Here is a 13,401-nt window from a genome sequence, read left to right as displayed (position 1 = left end):
TAATCAATATCAATAACAATGTTGCACAAAAAATAACACGAGAAATAAAATTAAGAAAGAAGAAGAACACAAGAAAGTAAGAAGCTATATACAGGGTCAGTTCCAATACCATAACAATGTGCAAGGACACTGGAGTGATAGAGGTACAGTGCATTCGGAAAGTACTCAGACCCCTTGACTTTTTCCACATTTTGTTACGTTACAGCCTTATTATAAAATTGATTAAATTGTTTTTTCCCCCTCATCAATCCACACACAATACCCCACAATGGCAAAGCAAAAACAGGTTTTTAGACATTTTTTGTTTTAAATAATGAATTATCACATTTACATAAGTATACAGACCCTTTATTCAGTACTTTGTTGAAGCACCTTTGGCAGCGATTACAGCCTTCTTGGGTATGACACTACAAGCTTGGCACATCTATATTCTCCCATTCTCCTCTGCAGATCCTCTCAAGCTCTGTCAGGTTGGATGTGGAGCGACGCTGCACAGCTATTTTCAGGTCTCTCCAGAGATGTTCGATCGGGTTCAGGTCCGGGCTCTGGCTGGGTCACTCAAGGACATTCAGAGACTTGTCCCGAAGCCATTCCTGCATTGTCTTGGCTGTGTGCTTAGGGTCGTTGTCCTGTTGGAAGGTGAACCTTCCCCCCAGTCTGCGGTCCTGAGCACTCTGGAGCAGGTTTTCATCAAGGATCTCTCTGTACTTTGATCTGTTAATCTTTCCCTCAATCCTGTCTAGTCTCCCAGTCCCTGACGCTGAAAAACATCCCCACAGTATGATGCTGTCACCACCATGTTTCACCGTAGGGATAGTGCCAGGTTTCCTCCAGACGTGACAATTGGCATTCAGGCCAAAGCGTTCAATCTTGGTTTCATCAGACCAGAGAATCTTGTTTCTCATGGTCTGAGAGTTCTTTAGGTGCCTTTTGGCAAAATCCAAGTGGGCTGTCATGTGCCTTTTACTGAGGAGTGGCTTCCATCTTGCCACTCTATCATAAAGGCCTGATTGGTGGAGTGCTGCAGAGGTGGTTGTCCTTCTGGAAGGTTTTCCCATCTCCACAGAGGAACTCTGGAGCTCTGTCAGAGTGACAATCGGGTTCTTGGTCACCTCCCTGACCAAGGCCCTTCTCCCCCGATTGCTCAGTTTGGCCAGGCGGCCAGCTCTAGGAAGAGTCTTGGTGGTTCCAAACTTGTTCCATTTAAGAATGATGGAGGCCACTGTGTTCTTGGGGACCTTCAATGCTGTGGACATTTTTTGGTACCCTGCCCCAGATCTGTGCCTTGACACAATCCTGTCTCTGCGCTCTACGGACAATTCCTTCGGCCTCATAGCTTGGTTTTTGCTCTGACATGCAGTGTCAACTGTGGGACCTTATATAGACAGGTGTGTGCCTTTCCAAATCATGTCCAATCAATTGAATTTACCACCGGTGGACTCCAATCAAGTTGTAGAAACATCTGAGTGACTCGTTCATTTTAGTCGTTTGTTTGACCTGCTGGTCGCAATGAATCCTGCAGCTGGATTGATACACGCTCCTCCGGCTCAGCGGCTCCAGAGACATGCTCCGACCAACAACTGTCTGTCAATATGTCCTTCCACAGTCACACTCCAGAGGAAATTATACAACGGGTGGGTCTAATCATGAATGCTGCTTGGTTAAAACCGCATTCCAGCCGGTGTCTATTCCACAAGATACCACCGGCTAAATCTATGACATTAAAATGCCTATTTCCTCTGTTCCATCTGACTGCGCAATCCACTGTCTCATCAGCCCAGCCAGGCAATTTATAAACTTGATCTCCACTATAAAAAGCATCTAGACATTATCTCACATTTATTTTAGACTAACATTTAGTTTTCAACTGTGGAGATTTGTATAAACCTTGCTGTCTGTCTCTCCGACATTTCCAACATTGTTTCAATATTCAAGTTCGATCTCCAGCTGACCCATAGTAATGAATGTGTCGGGAGTCGGGATGAGACAAACAGGCAGGCAGCTTTTCTCAGCCAGTCGAAATCATGAATCAGCATCATTTTTATGGATATATACAAAGAACTATCAATAGAAAACAGGTAAAACGAAACGAAGTGCAGCTAGTTTGCTGTCTTTCCAGATTCAGTTTGAAGTGATTGTGTTAGCTGTGTTGTTGGCTAGCTCCTCTGAACAACAGTGTCCTGACGAGAGAGCATATTTTCTATGCCAGGCGAAATCGCGCATCATTAGCTCATTGTTATGGATGTTTCCAAATAAATGTCACTAGAAAACAGCTTAAACAAACACAAATGCAGCTACTTTGCTGATATTCTGGCTGCACTGTTTGACGTGACTGTAAGTTAGCCATAGTTGGCTAGCTAGCAATCAAGGGATAATGACGTTGCCAGCCAGTATGGCAATGGAACATTGAGAACGAATGACTGGGTCACGTCCATAGATACAGAACAAAAAGACTGAGCGACTGTGTCTCGTCTCTGGCAACCGAACCAATAGAACGAACGACCATTTGTGTCGGACTATATCTTGTGGAAGGATGAAATAGTATGAATAAATTAATCAAAATAACGTTTTTTTTATAAATGTAAATCATAATTTGAATATGTTGGTAACCCGTTCTATAAAAGTGATAATGCCCTCGAAGCCGGTGTTTGGAGGATATATTGGCAACACCCGTGCCAATATATCCTCCAAACACCGGCTTCTCAGGCATTATTACTTAAATAGATCATGCTGCAGGCAGCATAGAGAAGAAAAATACATGTTTATTAGAACTGATAATTGATTGCATGGTGCAAGCATGTATTCAATTATTGAATGTCAGTTCGCAAACTATATTGTGCGTATCACCCTCACGGCAGTCAAGCATTCCGCCAAGAGTCATTCACAATCTAGTCTGGTTGCGGCAACTAGACCTCATTTCAAATGTATCAATAAATAATCTTATTTGTATGCCTAGCAATCAACAAACGTACATTGATTAAAGCACACTTTTACAAGTCTCAGTCACAAATGACAGCGCCAATAAACCCCCTATGATGAACGACATGTGAACGAGAGGCTTGTAGAATCATGACTCTTTCGAGTTTTCAGCTCATCATTCGCCGGTAGGGGGTCCTGCGTACTCTGGGAATTACTGACTCAAAATGACTCAAATGAACGAAATGAGTAGAAAGATTTGTTATTTTGATAGAACGAGTCGAATTGATCAGTCAGTAAAAAGAACCGAACTTCACATCACTGGTTGCGATTGATTGCCCAAAATTCTGGGGCGGGGCTTAGCAAAGGGTCAAATCCCCTCAAAACTGTCATTCAAGGTTAATTGGAAATGCAGGGTAGGCAGAAGAAAGTGTTTTTGGGCCAGACTTCAAGTTCATCAGTGTGACCAAGTGATGTACAGTATGAACATCAGAGAGAAACCAAAACTCACCATTGTTGTCTGAGTGGAAGCAGACCAGAGAGAGGGAGAAGGGGACAGGCTGCCTTTTTTCTCCACAACCGCACTAAGCAAAGCTTGAACATTGGAATCATTCAGTACAAAAGATTACTGTCTGATGATTGCAGAATATGGAATAACGTTAAGTAAGGAGGTTTGCATAGTGCAAAGAGAGAAGTCCAGATTCATCAAACTCTTTCCCCATGCTTTTGAATGCACCGCCAACAGATACAATCCGTTTCTTCTTGCATTGCCACATTCTCCCAAAAATGAAATTGTACCAGCTAACGAAATGAATTTTTTTTTGAAGGAAACAACAAAACCCAAAGGAAGTCAAGAATTAGATAAAAACATAAGTCAACTATCACTTTAATAAACAGTATTTTCCCTTTTTTTTAAGAATGATGACAGACATGTTAATAAGCGAACCTATATGATTTGTAGGCTAGGTTTCAGATTCTGAGGTCATAGTTTCAGTTCACATTTTCCAGGAACTGGTATATATTCCTCCTGAGGCAACCAGAGGCCGACTGTTCTTGAATTACCCAATATGCATTTCAACAGTGCCATTTCACACAATTACTTATCAACGCATAAGTTGCTTAAATGTTACAAAAGCGGGGGGCGGGGGGGGAAATCACACAACAGTGACCAGGGTCAATGCTATGCGCACACACAAACACACTAGTGATGGGAGGAAAAATCGAAACAGTAATAGAGTATTGTAATATTATTTTTGATGATATTATATAGATTATATTACTCCCAAGTATAATTTTTTTCTAGGTAGTGCATGTTAGCTAGTAGGCTGCACCTGCGCCAAAACTCCAGTATTTCGCTTTCTATAGCTTGTTCCCATCCTTCTATAGCTTGTTCCCATCCTTCTATAGCTTGTTCTCACTCTTTCTCATGGCTAAGAAATGAAGGTGATACAGATACACCGTATTCTGACCTTGACTTAAACCATGAATAAGGTTGAGCGAACCTGCCGGTTCCAAGTGGAAAAAGCATCTGCTTTCTTTTTTCCGATAGAAATAACAGCATTCTCCATGCACTGTAATTTATAAATTGATAAGAGCTATTGATAAGAGCTAGGTAAACAAGTAATCCACAAGTAATACGTTTGTAAATACACATAGCAATTGTTTTAGATGATTTTTCCTTATGATCCCTGGAGACGAATGTGAAACTGAAAATCATATCAACATGACATGTATTGCGGACCCTTTTCCACAGTGAAGTAGTCTATAAATAGTTGTGCCGTTATTCAGAATTTTAATTGTGTGCCCTCATAATTTGCATGGATGAAATTTGGAGACCCAAGCTATAGGCTTCTGTAGGGCTGAACCTGCTGAGTTGATGTATACGCTTTAGAATGTTTACATTATATACCTGGGCTTTCCTCAATTTGTATCATGTTACATATTAGCCACTATCGGGAGCCACCACCAGAAACACCCACATACATTTAGAACTGTCACTTTAGTGTTAGTTTTCTTCAATTTGTAGCTTACATTTAGCATAATTCCATTCCATTACGTTGACCATTCTTTCCTCTGTCATGTCTGTGTAGTTGTTCCTGAGGGTCGCTAGCATTAGTGGATCATATTAGGTTAACGCTGTGCAATAATTTAGGAAATGTAGCCTATTTTAATCATTATAGAACTCAGACCACACATAGCAGGTTAAACCTGGAGCCTGATGCACGGTTCACGACAACTGAACCGTTGTCATACAGTTCCATGATTAGTGAGAATTAAATGATAGTCCCACTATGCGCAAACCAGATGGGATGGCGTATCGCTGCAGAATACTGTGGTAGCCTTGAATTCTAAATAAATCACAGACAGTGTCACCAGCAAAGCACCCCCACATCATCACACCTCCACCTCCATGCTTCACGGTGGGAACCACACATGCGGAGATCATCCGTTCACCTACTCTGCGTCTCACAAAGACACGGCGGTTGGAACCAGAAATCTCAAATTTGAACTCATCATCCCAAAGGAAAGGTTTCCACCGGTCTAATGTCCATTGCTCGTGTTTCTAGGCCCAAGCAAGTCTCTTCTTCTTATGGGTGTCCTTTAGTAGTGGTTTCTTTGCAGCAATTCAACCATGAAGGCCTGATTCACGCAGTCTCCTCTGAACAGTTGATGTAGATATGTGTCTGTTACTTGAACTCTGTGAAGTATTTATTTGGGCTGCAATCTGAGGTGCAGTTAATTGCCGATTTCTGAGGCTGGTAACTCTAATGAACTTATCCTCTGCAGCAGATGTAACTCTGGGTCTTCCTTTGCTGTGGCGGTCCTCATGAGAGCCAGTTTCATCGTAGCGCTTGATGGTTTTTGCGACTGCACTTGAAATTTTCCGGATTGACTGACCTGACCTGAGTGGCGCAGTGGTCTAAGGCACTGCATCGCAGTGCTAACTGTGCCACTAGAGATCCTGGTTCGCATCCAGGCTCTGTCGCAGCCGGCCGCGACCGGGAGACTCATGGGCGGCGCACAATTGGCCCAGCGTCGTCCAGGGTAGGGGAGGGAATGGCCGGCAGGGATGTAGCTCAGTTGATAGAGCATGGTGTTTACAACGCCAGGGTTGTGGGTTTGATTCCCACGGGGGGCCAGTATAAAAAAATATGTCTTCACTAACTGTAAGTCGCTCTGGATAAGAGCGTCTGCTAAATGACTAAAATGTAAATGTAAAATGTTAAAGTAATGATGGACTGTCATTTCTCTTTGCTTATTTGAGCTGTTCTTGCCATAATATGGACTTGGTCTTTTACCAAATAGGGCTATCTTCTGTATCCCAACCCTACCTTGTCACCACACAACTGATTGGCTCAAACACATTAAGAAGGAAAGAAATTCCACAAATTAACTTTTAACAAGGCACACCTGTTAATTGAAATGCATTCCAGGTGACTACCTCATGAAGCTGGTTGAGAGAATGCCAAGAGTGTGTAAAGCTGTCATCAAGGCAAAGGGCGGCTACTTTGAAGAATCACAAATGTGTTTAACACTTCTTTGGTTACTACATGATTCCATATGTGTTATTTCATAGTTTTGATGTCTCCACTATTATTCTACAATGTAGAAAATAGTAAAAATAAAGAAAAACCCTGGAATGAGTAGGTGTGTCCAAACTTTTGACTGGTACTGTAAGTATTGTGATAATATTGTATTGTTAGGTCCTTGGCAAAACCCAGTCCTAACACATACACACACACACACACACACACACACACCCCAACACAGCTCCAGGGCCTTACCAGGTGTGGGCCACAGTGAAGCGCCTGTAACGGCGCTTGGTCACCACTTGTTTACGAAACCGTCTCGGGGAGTTGTGAGGTGAAACTCTCGTCCTCTTGTCTGATTCGGTTGTCCCAGATGAGTCGATATTCTGTTCCTGCTCTGTTCGGTCCCCATGGGCCTCCATAGCCAGGGTCTTGGTTTAGAGCCTAGTGCTGTTCACTCAGTCCCAATGAGTGGAGCTCAAGCTTGAGTCTACAGCACAGTACCCGCCAGAGAGCTGGTGGACAGAGCAAGGTTCTTTCGACAGCTCTAGTTCGCAGACATTTACATTTACATTTTAGTCATTTAGCAGACGCTCTTATCCAGAGCGACTTACAGTTAGTAAGCAGACCTCTTTGGCAAGCTCTTCTTCTCACTTCAAGCCTTTCCCTATCTTTTTATTTCCTTCACTCTCGCTTTCTCTCAGGCACTCTCTACCTACCTGCTCTTTCTTTGCTTCACTTAATCTCTACCCCTCTTCCATACAGTCCCGTCTCTCTCTCCATTCAGGGACCACTGTAAGCCCAGAAAGTGATGTGGGAGGTCCCTTTTAGGGTCCGCCCCCTCTGTAATATTCTTGAGGGGGGGGGGGCATATTAGTGACCACCTCAAATGATGCTGATTGGCTTACCACAACTCTCTGTTGCTCTGTACAGTGACTGGAACTCAACAATTAAGTAGGCACAGTAACTGGCTTCAGAGCACTTTGTCTCCACCCAGTGGTTGTTGGACGAAAGTGCAGTTTGCTGACACCGAATGTACAGAATAGATTTACATTTACATTTTAGTCATTTAGCAGACGCTCTTATCCAGAGCGACTTACAGTTAGTGAGTGCATACATTTTTTTCATACTGGTCCCCCGTGGGAATCGAACCCACAACCCTGGCGTTGCAAGCACCATGCTCTACCAACTGAGCTACACGGGACATGTAGATATGCTTCTCTGGCTCCACAATCAAATAATATACTTTAAGTACAATCAAAAATATTAGCATTAAGTAAGATGTGTTCAAAAATATTATCATTGTATACTATGCTCTACAGACGCAGGAGAAGTAGGGATGTGTTGGCCTCAGGTAAGAGTGCACAGTTGCTGTCCTCCAGGACTGCAGTGTCGGCTGGTTTCTGGCCAACCATTGACAAATTGATAAATCAAGTGGAGATACGAAAACCAGCAGGAGTGCCTTCGAAGACCGGAGTTGCCGACCTCCCAACGTTGAGCTATGACCTTCGATATCTCACCTGTCAGAGTCGACATGGGTAATGTCGATGCGTGGCGGAGGTTGGAAGGGCAGGCTGGTGGGTCGGGCCATGGCATACTCCTCTGGCGTGCGGCCCAGATCCCTCTCCGCCTGTCGCCATGACAACGGTGGCAGCATTAGCGTGCCTGAGTGACGCCTGCGGCCCCGGCGAAGGTCCACCCCCAGGGTGCTGCCAAACAGGGGCACTCCCGGTGGCTCCTTGGTGTCCTGAAAGGCAAAGGTTGAGAGAATGTTAGTAGAACGTTGATAGAAGGTTATGGCTAAGAGTAAGAGGCAGTGGGGACGTTGAGAGAATGTTCCTGTAGCGTTGATAGAGGCGAGGGTTGACAGAACAAAGGTTATAGCTAAGACTAAAAGGCATGGGAAAGTTGACAGAGTGTTGATAAAAAATTATGGGTAAGACTCTCATAGAGGGGCCTCCCGAGTGGCTCAGCGGTCTAAGGTACTGTATCGCAGTGCTTGAGGCGTCACTACAGACCCGGGTTCGATCCCAGGCTGTGGGAGACCCATGAGGCGGTGCACAATTGGCCCAGCGTTGTCCGGGTTAGGGGAGGGTTTGGCCGGCCGGGATTTTCTTGTCCCATCGCGCTCTAGCAACTCCTTGTGGCGGGCCGGGCGCCTGCAAGCTGACTTCGGTCGCCAGCTAAGCGAGCAGTGTTTCAAGAAGCAGTACGGCTTGGCAGGGTCGTGTTTCAGAGGACGCATGGTTCTTGACCCGCATGTTTTTTTAATTTTTCATTAAAAGACTCTCTTAGTGGACATACATGGGATAACAAAAAGGCAACAAAGATTTTTTTATTTGTGTCATTTCTTGCATATTACATGACCATGCACTGCTTCGAATAAGCCCAAACCAGCCACTATGTCGGCGCATTGCAGCATACATTAATTCAAGGTAATACTTTGTCTATGTCATTGGATGTCAAATCCTAATATTTTTCCGGTTCCGTACACATAGCGCTAGAGGGCAATCTAAAAACCCAAGATACGGACTCATCAGAACCAAAACTAGAAAAGGAGCCAGACCAGGAATTTCACTTCAAGTCTTTTACAGATAATGTCTTCCAGCTGGTCACATTTTGGAGAGTACTGGATTTGAAATACGTCTCCAATGTTTGCCAGAAGATCATGTTTTCGTGGGAAAAATGTATTACGTTATATTATGTTAGTTTCCTAACACAATGACCGATTTGATTATAACTCAGCATACATAAACATTTCTGTGATATTTGATAAACACACCAACTAAATAACAGTATCCATTGGGTCGAGAAAAAATGTATTGTCTAATCAAAGGTAATTCAAAACAGCGACACTGATTGAGTTTTATTATAGACTGTGGTGTGTGTCTGTGTGTGTGTGTGTATGTGTGTGCGTGCATGTGTGTGTGTGAGGGGTTGATCTATGCAGTGTGTATAAAACAGTGTATAAAACATTAAGGACACCTTTTTTTGTTTTATTATATTATACTAATACAATTGCTCAGAGAAAGATTTTGTTTAACAAGGAATACAAAACATCTAAAAATATATGGGTCAAAATGATTGGATCCCGTATATTCAATATTCCAGCACCCTCCCCTTGTGAGTAAGACGACACTGAGCCTTTTTCTAAAATGTTTTATGAGATTGGAGAACACACTGGGAGAGACCTTAGACCATTCATCCACACATAATCTTTCCAGATCCTTGACATCCTCCGTTTGCGCTTATGAACTGCCCTCAGAGACTGAGATGGCCATTGCAAAATGTTGATTTTGTGGTCAATTAACAATTTATTTGTGGTACATAATGTCTGCTTGTCTTGCTGGAATATCCATTTGTGTCCAAGTTTCAGCCTCCTGGCAGAGGCAACCAGGTTTTTGACCCCATAAAAATGGTACTTGGTAAAGTTCATGATGCCGGCGACCTTAACAAGGGCCCCAGGACCAGTGTGTCACGTTCGTTGAATGACGGGTCAGACCAAGGCGCAGCGTGATATACGTACATGTTTATTTACACTGAATAAACACACAACAAAACAAACGAAACGTGAAGTCCTAAGGTTGTACATACAACAAACCTTACACGGAACAAGATCCCACAACCCACTAGTGCCAATAGGCTGCCTAAGTATGACCCCCAATCAGAGACAACGAGCTACAGCTGCCTCTGATTGGGAACCACACCGGCCAACATAGATCTACACATAATAGATCGAAACATAGAAAACACCACAAAGAATATACACACCCTGACTCAACATATACGAGTCCCCTGAGTCAGGGAGTGACAAAGTGGAAGCAAAATAGCCCCATAACATAAAAGATCCACCACCATATTTTACAGTAGGGATGAGGTATTTTCTGCATATGCATTGTTCTTTCGAAGACCAAAAACCACCATTTGTGTACATGGCCAAAGACTCTATTTTCATAACAGCTGACCATAGCACCGCCTGGAGTTTGCTAAACGGCATTGGCACATGGATTGGAACTGGTGCTATGGTCATATGACATGAAAATAGAGCTCTTTGGCCATGCACACCAGTGGTGGGTTTGGCCTTCGAAAGAACAATGCATCAGTATTTGTAGTATTTATTTTTTGCTCATCTTTATCAAGGGATCCAATTCTAGACCCCACTGTATGTGCACGTGTGTGTGTGTGTGTAAATGCATGTGTGTTTTATGTGTCTGTGTCAATGTTATGACTTTCTCTGTAATGGTGGGCTGTAAAACACGGCGGTTTCAGCTAGCGACTCCTGGCAGAGTGGGGTTATACATCACCCTCTGTTTAATATTCACTCCGTCAAAGTGTAAAAGAACGAGGGAGACGGAGGACGAGATGGAGGCAATCAAGGAATTCCTAAAATGCTGTCTGTGTGAGTGATAGGTGTGGTGGTGTTTGCGGAGAATGGTAAGGGGTGGGGGGGGGGGGGGATTGGGAACCAGGAGCTTCTTGTTGTTCTGTATCACGTAAGGCTTTGGCGAGAAACATGGGTCCTGCTATGGTGCTTTGGGGGGAAACCAGATTTTGGGAGAACTACAGGTCCTGTTGTTATTGTGTCTCTCCAAAAGTCTCTGGATCCGCCTGGCCGGATCTTTCGGTTTCATTTCCGTATGTAGTGTTCTGTAGTATGTCATACCAATTTCCTGGATACCAATTTTCCCTATGGAGACAATAAAAGATTAATGTCATTTGACTTTAATATTTTAAAAATAATGCCCCAGGACCATCTCCTCCTCTCCCTCCCTCCCCCCGCTCTTCCTCCTCCTCCTTCTCCTCAGTGGGTTGTCTTCTCTCTGTCCCCATGTCAGAGTAACATACACCATACTCCTCTCCCCTCAGGTCACCTTTTCCTCCTCCTCCTCTCCCTCTCCCTCTTCCATCTCCTCTCCACTCAGTGGGGTGTGCGTCCCTCTGTCCCCTAGCTCGTGTCAGAGTGACATCACACTTCTCTGCCCTCAGGGAAAAACTCTGTCAGAAGTAATACGCTGGTCTTGGGTCTAATGGTTAAGATTAGGGAAAGGCAAGCTGATCCTAGATCTGTACCAAGCCATAGGGGCCACTTCAGCACACTGTAGCTAAGGACTGGGCTTCATTAAGTGTTAAATCCATTACTCTGATCATGTGTTCTATTTACTTGACTACGATAAACGGTATGTATTATATACCTCTTGTGCTGTGCGTTCTCCTCTTAAAAGAAGTGTTAGCATAAACATGTATTCTTTTACTGTATCACAAAGTGTCCTACTGGGGTGTTATTGGATTCTCTCTCTCTCTCTCTCTACAACTCTGTGAAGCAGTAAATATGCATGTAAAGAGCGAGACAGACAGAGGGGGAAGAGAGAGAAATACAACAATGACAGAGATAAAGGGAGAGAAGACGTTGAGTCAGTTAGACAGACTAACACAGGGGAAAGATATACAGACTAACACAGGGGAAAAATAGACAGACTAACACAGGGGAGAAATAGACAGACTAACACAGGGGGGAAGATAGACAGACTAACACAGGGGGGAAGACATACAGACTAACACAGGGGAAAGATATACAGACTAACACAGGGGGAAGATATACAGACTAACACAGGGGGATGATATACTGACTAACACAGGGGGGAAGATATACAGACTAACACAGGGGGAAAGATATACAGTGAGGGAAAAAAGTATTTGATCCCCTGCTGATTTTGTACGTTTGCCCACTGACAAAGACATGATCAGTCTATAATTTTAATGGTAGGTTTATTTGAACAGTGAGAGACAGAATAACAACAAAATAATCCAGAAAAACGCATGTCAAAAATGTTATCAATTGATTTGCATTTTAATGAGGGAAATAAGTATTTGACCCCTCTGCAAAACATGACTTAGTACTTGGTGGCAAAACCCTTGTAGGCAATCACAGAGGTCAGACGTTTCTTGTAGTTGGCCACCAGGTTTGCACACATCTCAGGAGGGATTTTGTCACACTCCTCTTTGCAAATCTTCTCCAAGTCATTAAGGTTTCGAGGCTGACGTTTGGCAACTCGAACCTTCAGCTCCCTCCACAGATTTTCTATGGGATTAAGGTCTGGAGACTGCTTAGGCCACTCCAGGACCTTAATGTGCTTCTTCTTGAGCCACTCCTTTGTTGACTTGGCCGTGTGTTTTGGGTCATTGTCATGCTTGAATAACCATCCACGACCCATTTTCAATGCCCTGGCTGAGGGAAGGAGGTTCTCAACCAAGATTTGACGGTACATGGCCCCGTCCATCGTCCCTTTGATGCGGTGAAGTTGTCCTGTCCCCTTAGCAGAAAAACACCCCCAAAGCATAATGTTTCCACCTCCATGTTTGACGGTGGGGATGGTGTTCTTGGGGTCATAGGCAGCAGTCCTCCTCCTCCAAACACGGCGAGTTGAGTTGATGCCAAAGAGCTCCATTTTGGTCTCATCTGACCACAACACTTTCACCCAGTTCTCCTCTGAATCATTCAGATGTTCATTGGCAAACTTCAGACGGGCCTGTATATGTGCTTTCTTGAGCAGGGGGTTCTTGCGGGCGCTGCAGGATTTCAGTCCTTCACGGCGTAGTGTGTTACCAATTGTTTTCTTGGTGACTATGGTCCCAGCTGCCTTGAGATCATTGACAAGATCCTCCCGTGTAGTTCTGGGCTGATTCCTCACCGTTCTCATGATCATTGCAACTCCACGAGGTGAGATCTTGCATGGAGCCCTAGGCCGAGGGAGATTGACAGTCCTTTTGTGTTTCTTCCATTTGCGAATAATCGCACCGTTTTCAGCTTCTCACCAAGCTGCTTGGCGATGGTCTTGTAGCCCATTCCAGCCTTGTGTAGGTCTACAATCTTGTCCCTGACATCCTTGGAGAGCTCTTTGGTCTTGGCCATGGTGGAGAGTTTGGAATCTGATTGATTGATTGCTTCTGTGGACAG

At 44.0% G+C, this 13,401-nt stretch overlaps 1 protein-coding gene across 1 annotated transcript in view; it reads right to left on the bottom strand.

The window, feature by feature from the left end:
- The window catches only part of LOC121534953 (cAMP-specific 3',5'-cyclic phosphodiesterase 4B), a 155,096-nt gene that overhangs the window by 77,227 nt on the left and 64,468 nt on the right, over positions 1–13,401 (bottom strand). Inside the window, exon 3 of the mRNA XM_041841588.2 lies at positions 7,967–8,193. Within this exon, the coding sequence (XP_041697522.1) occupies positions 7,967–8,193 (227 nt within the window). The remainder of the gene's footprint in view (positions 1–7,966; positions 8,194–13,401) is intronic.

This window comes from Coregonus clupeaformis, chromosome 21 (genome assembly GCF_020615455.1).
Source record: "Coregonus clupeaformis isolate EN_2021a chromosome 21, ASM2061545v1, whole genome shotgun sequence".
Taxonomy (NCBI): Eukaryota; Metazoa; Chordata; class Actinopteri; order Salmoniformes; family Salmonidae; genus Coregonus; species Coregonus clupeaformis.
The sequence above is the reverse complement of the archived record's forward strand: the minus strand, read 5'-3'. Positions and strand labels throughout refer to the sequence as shown.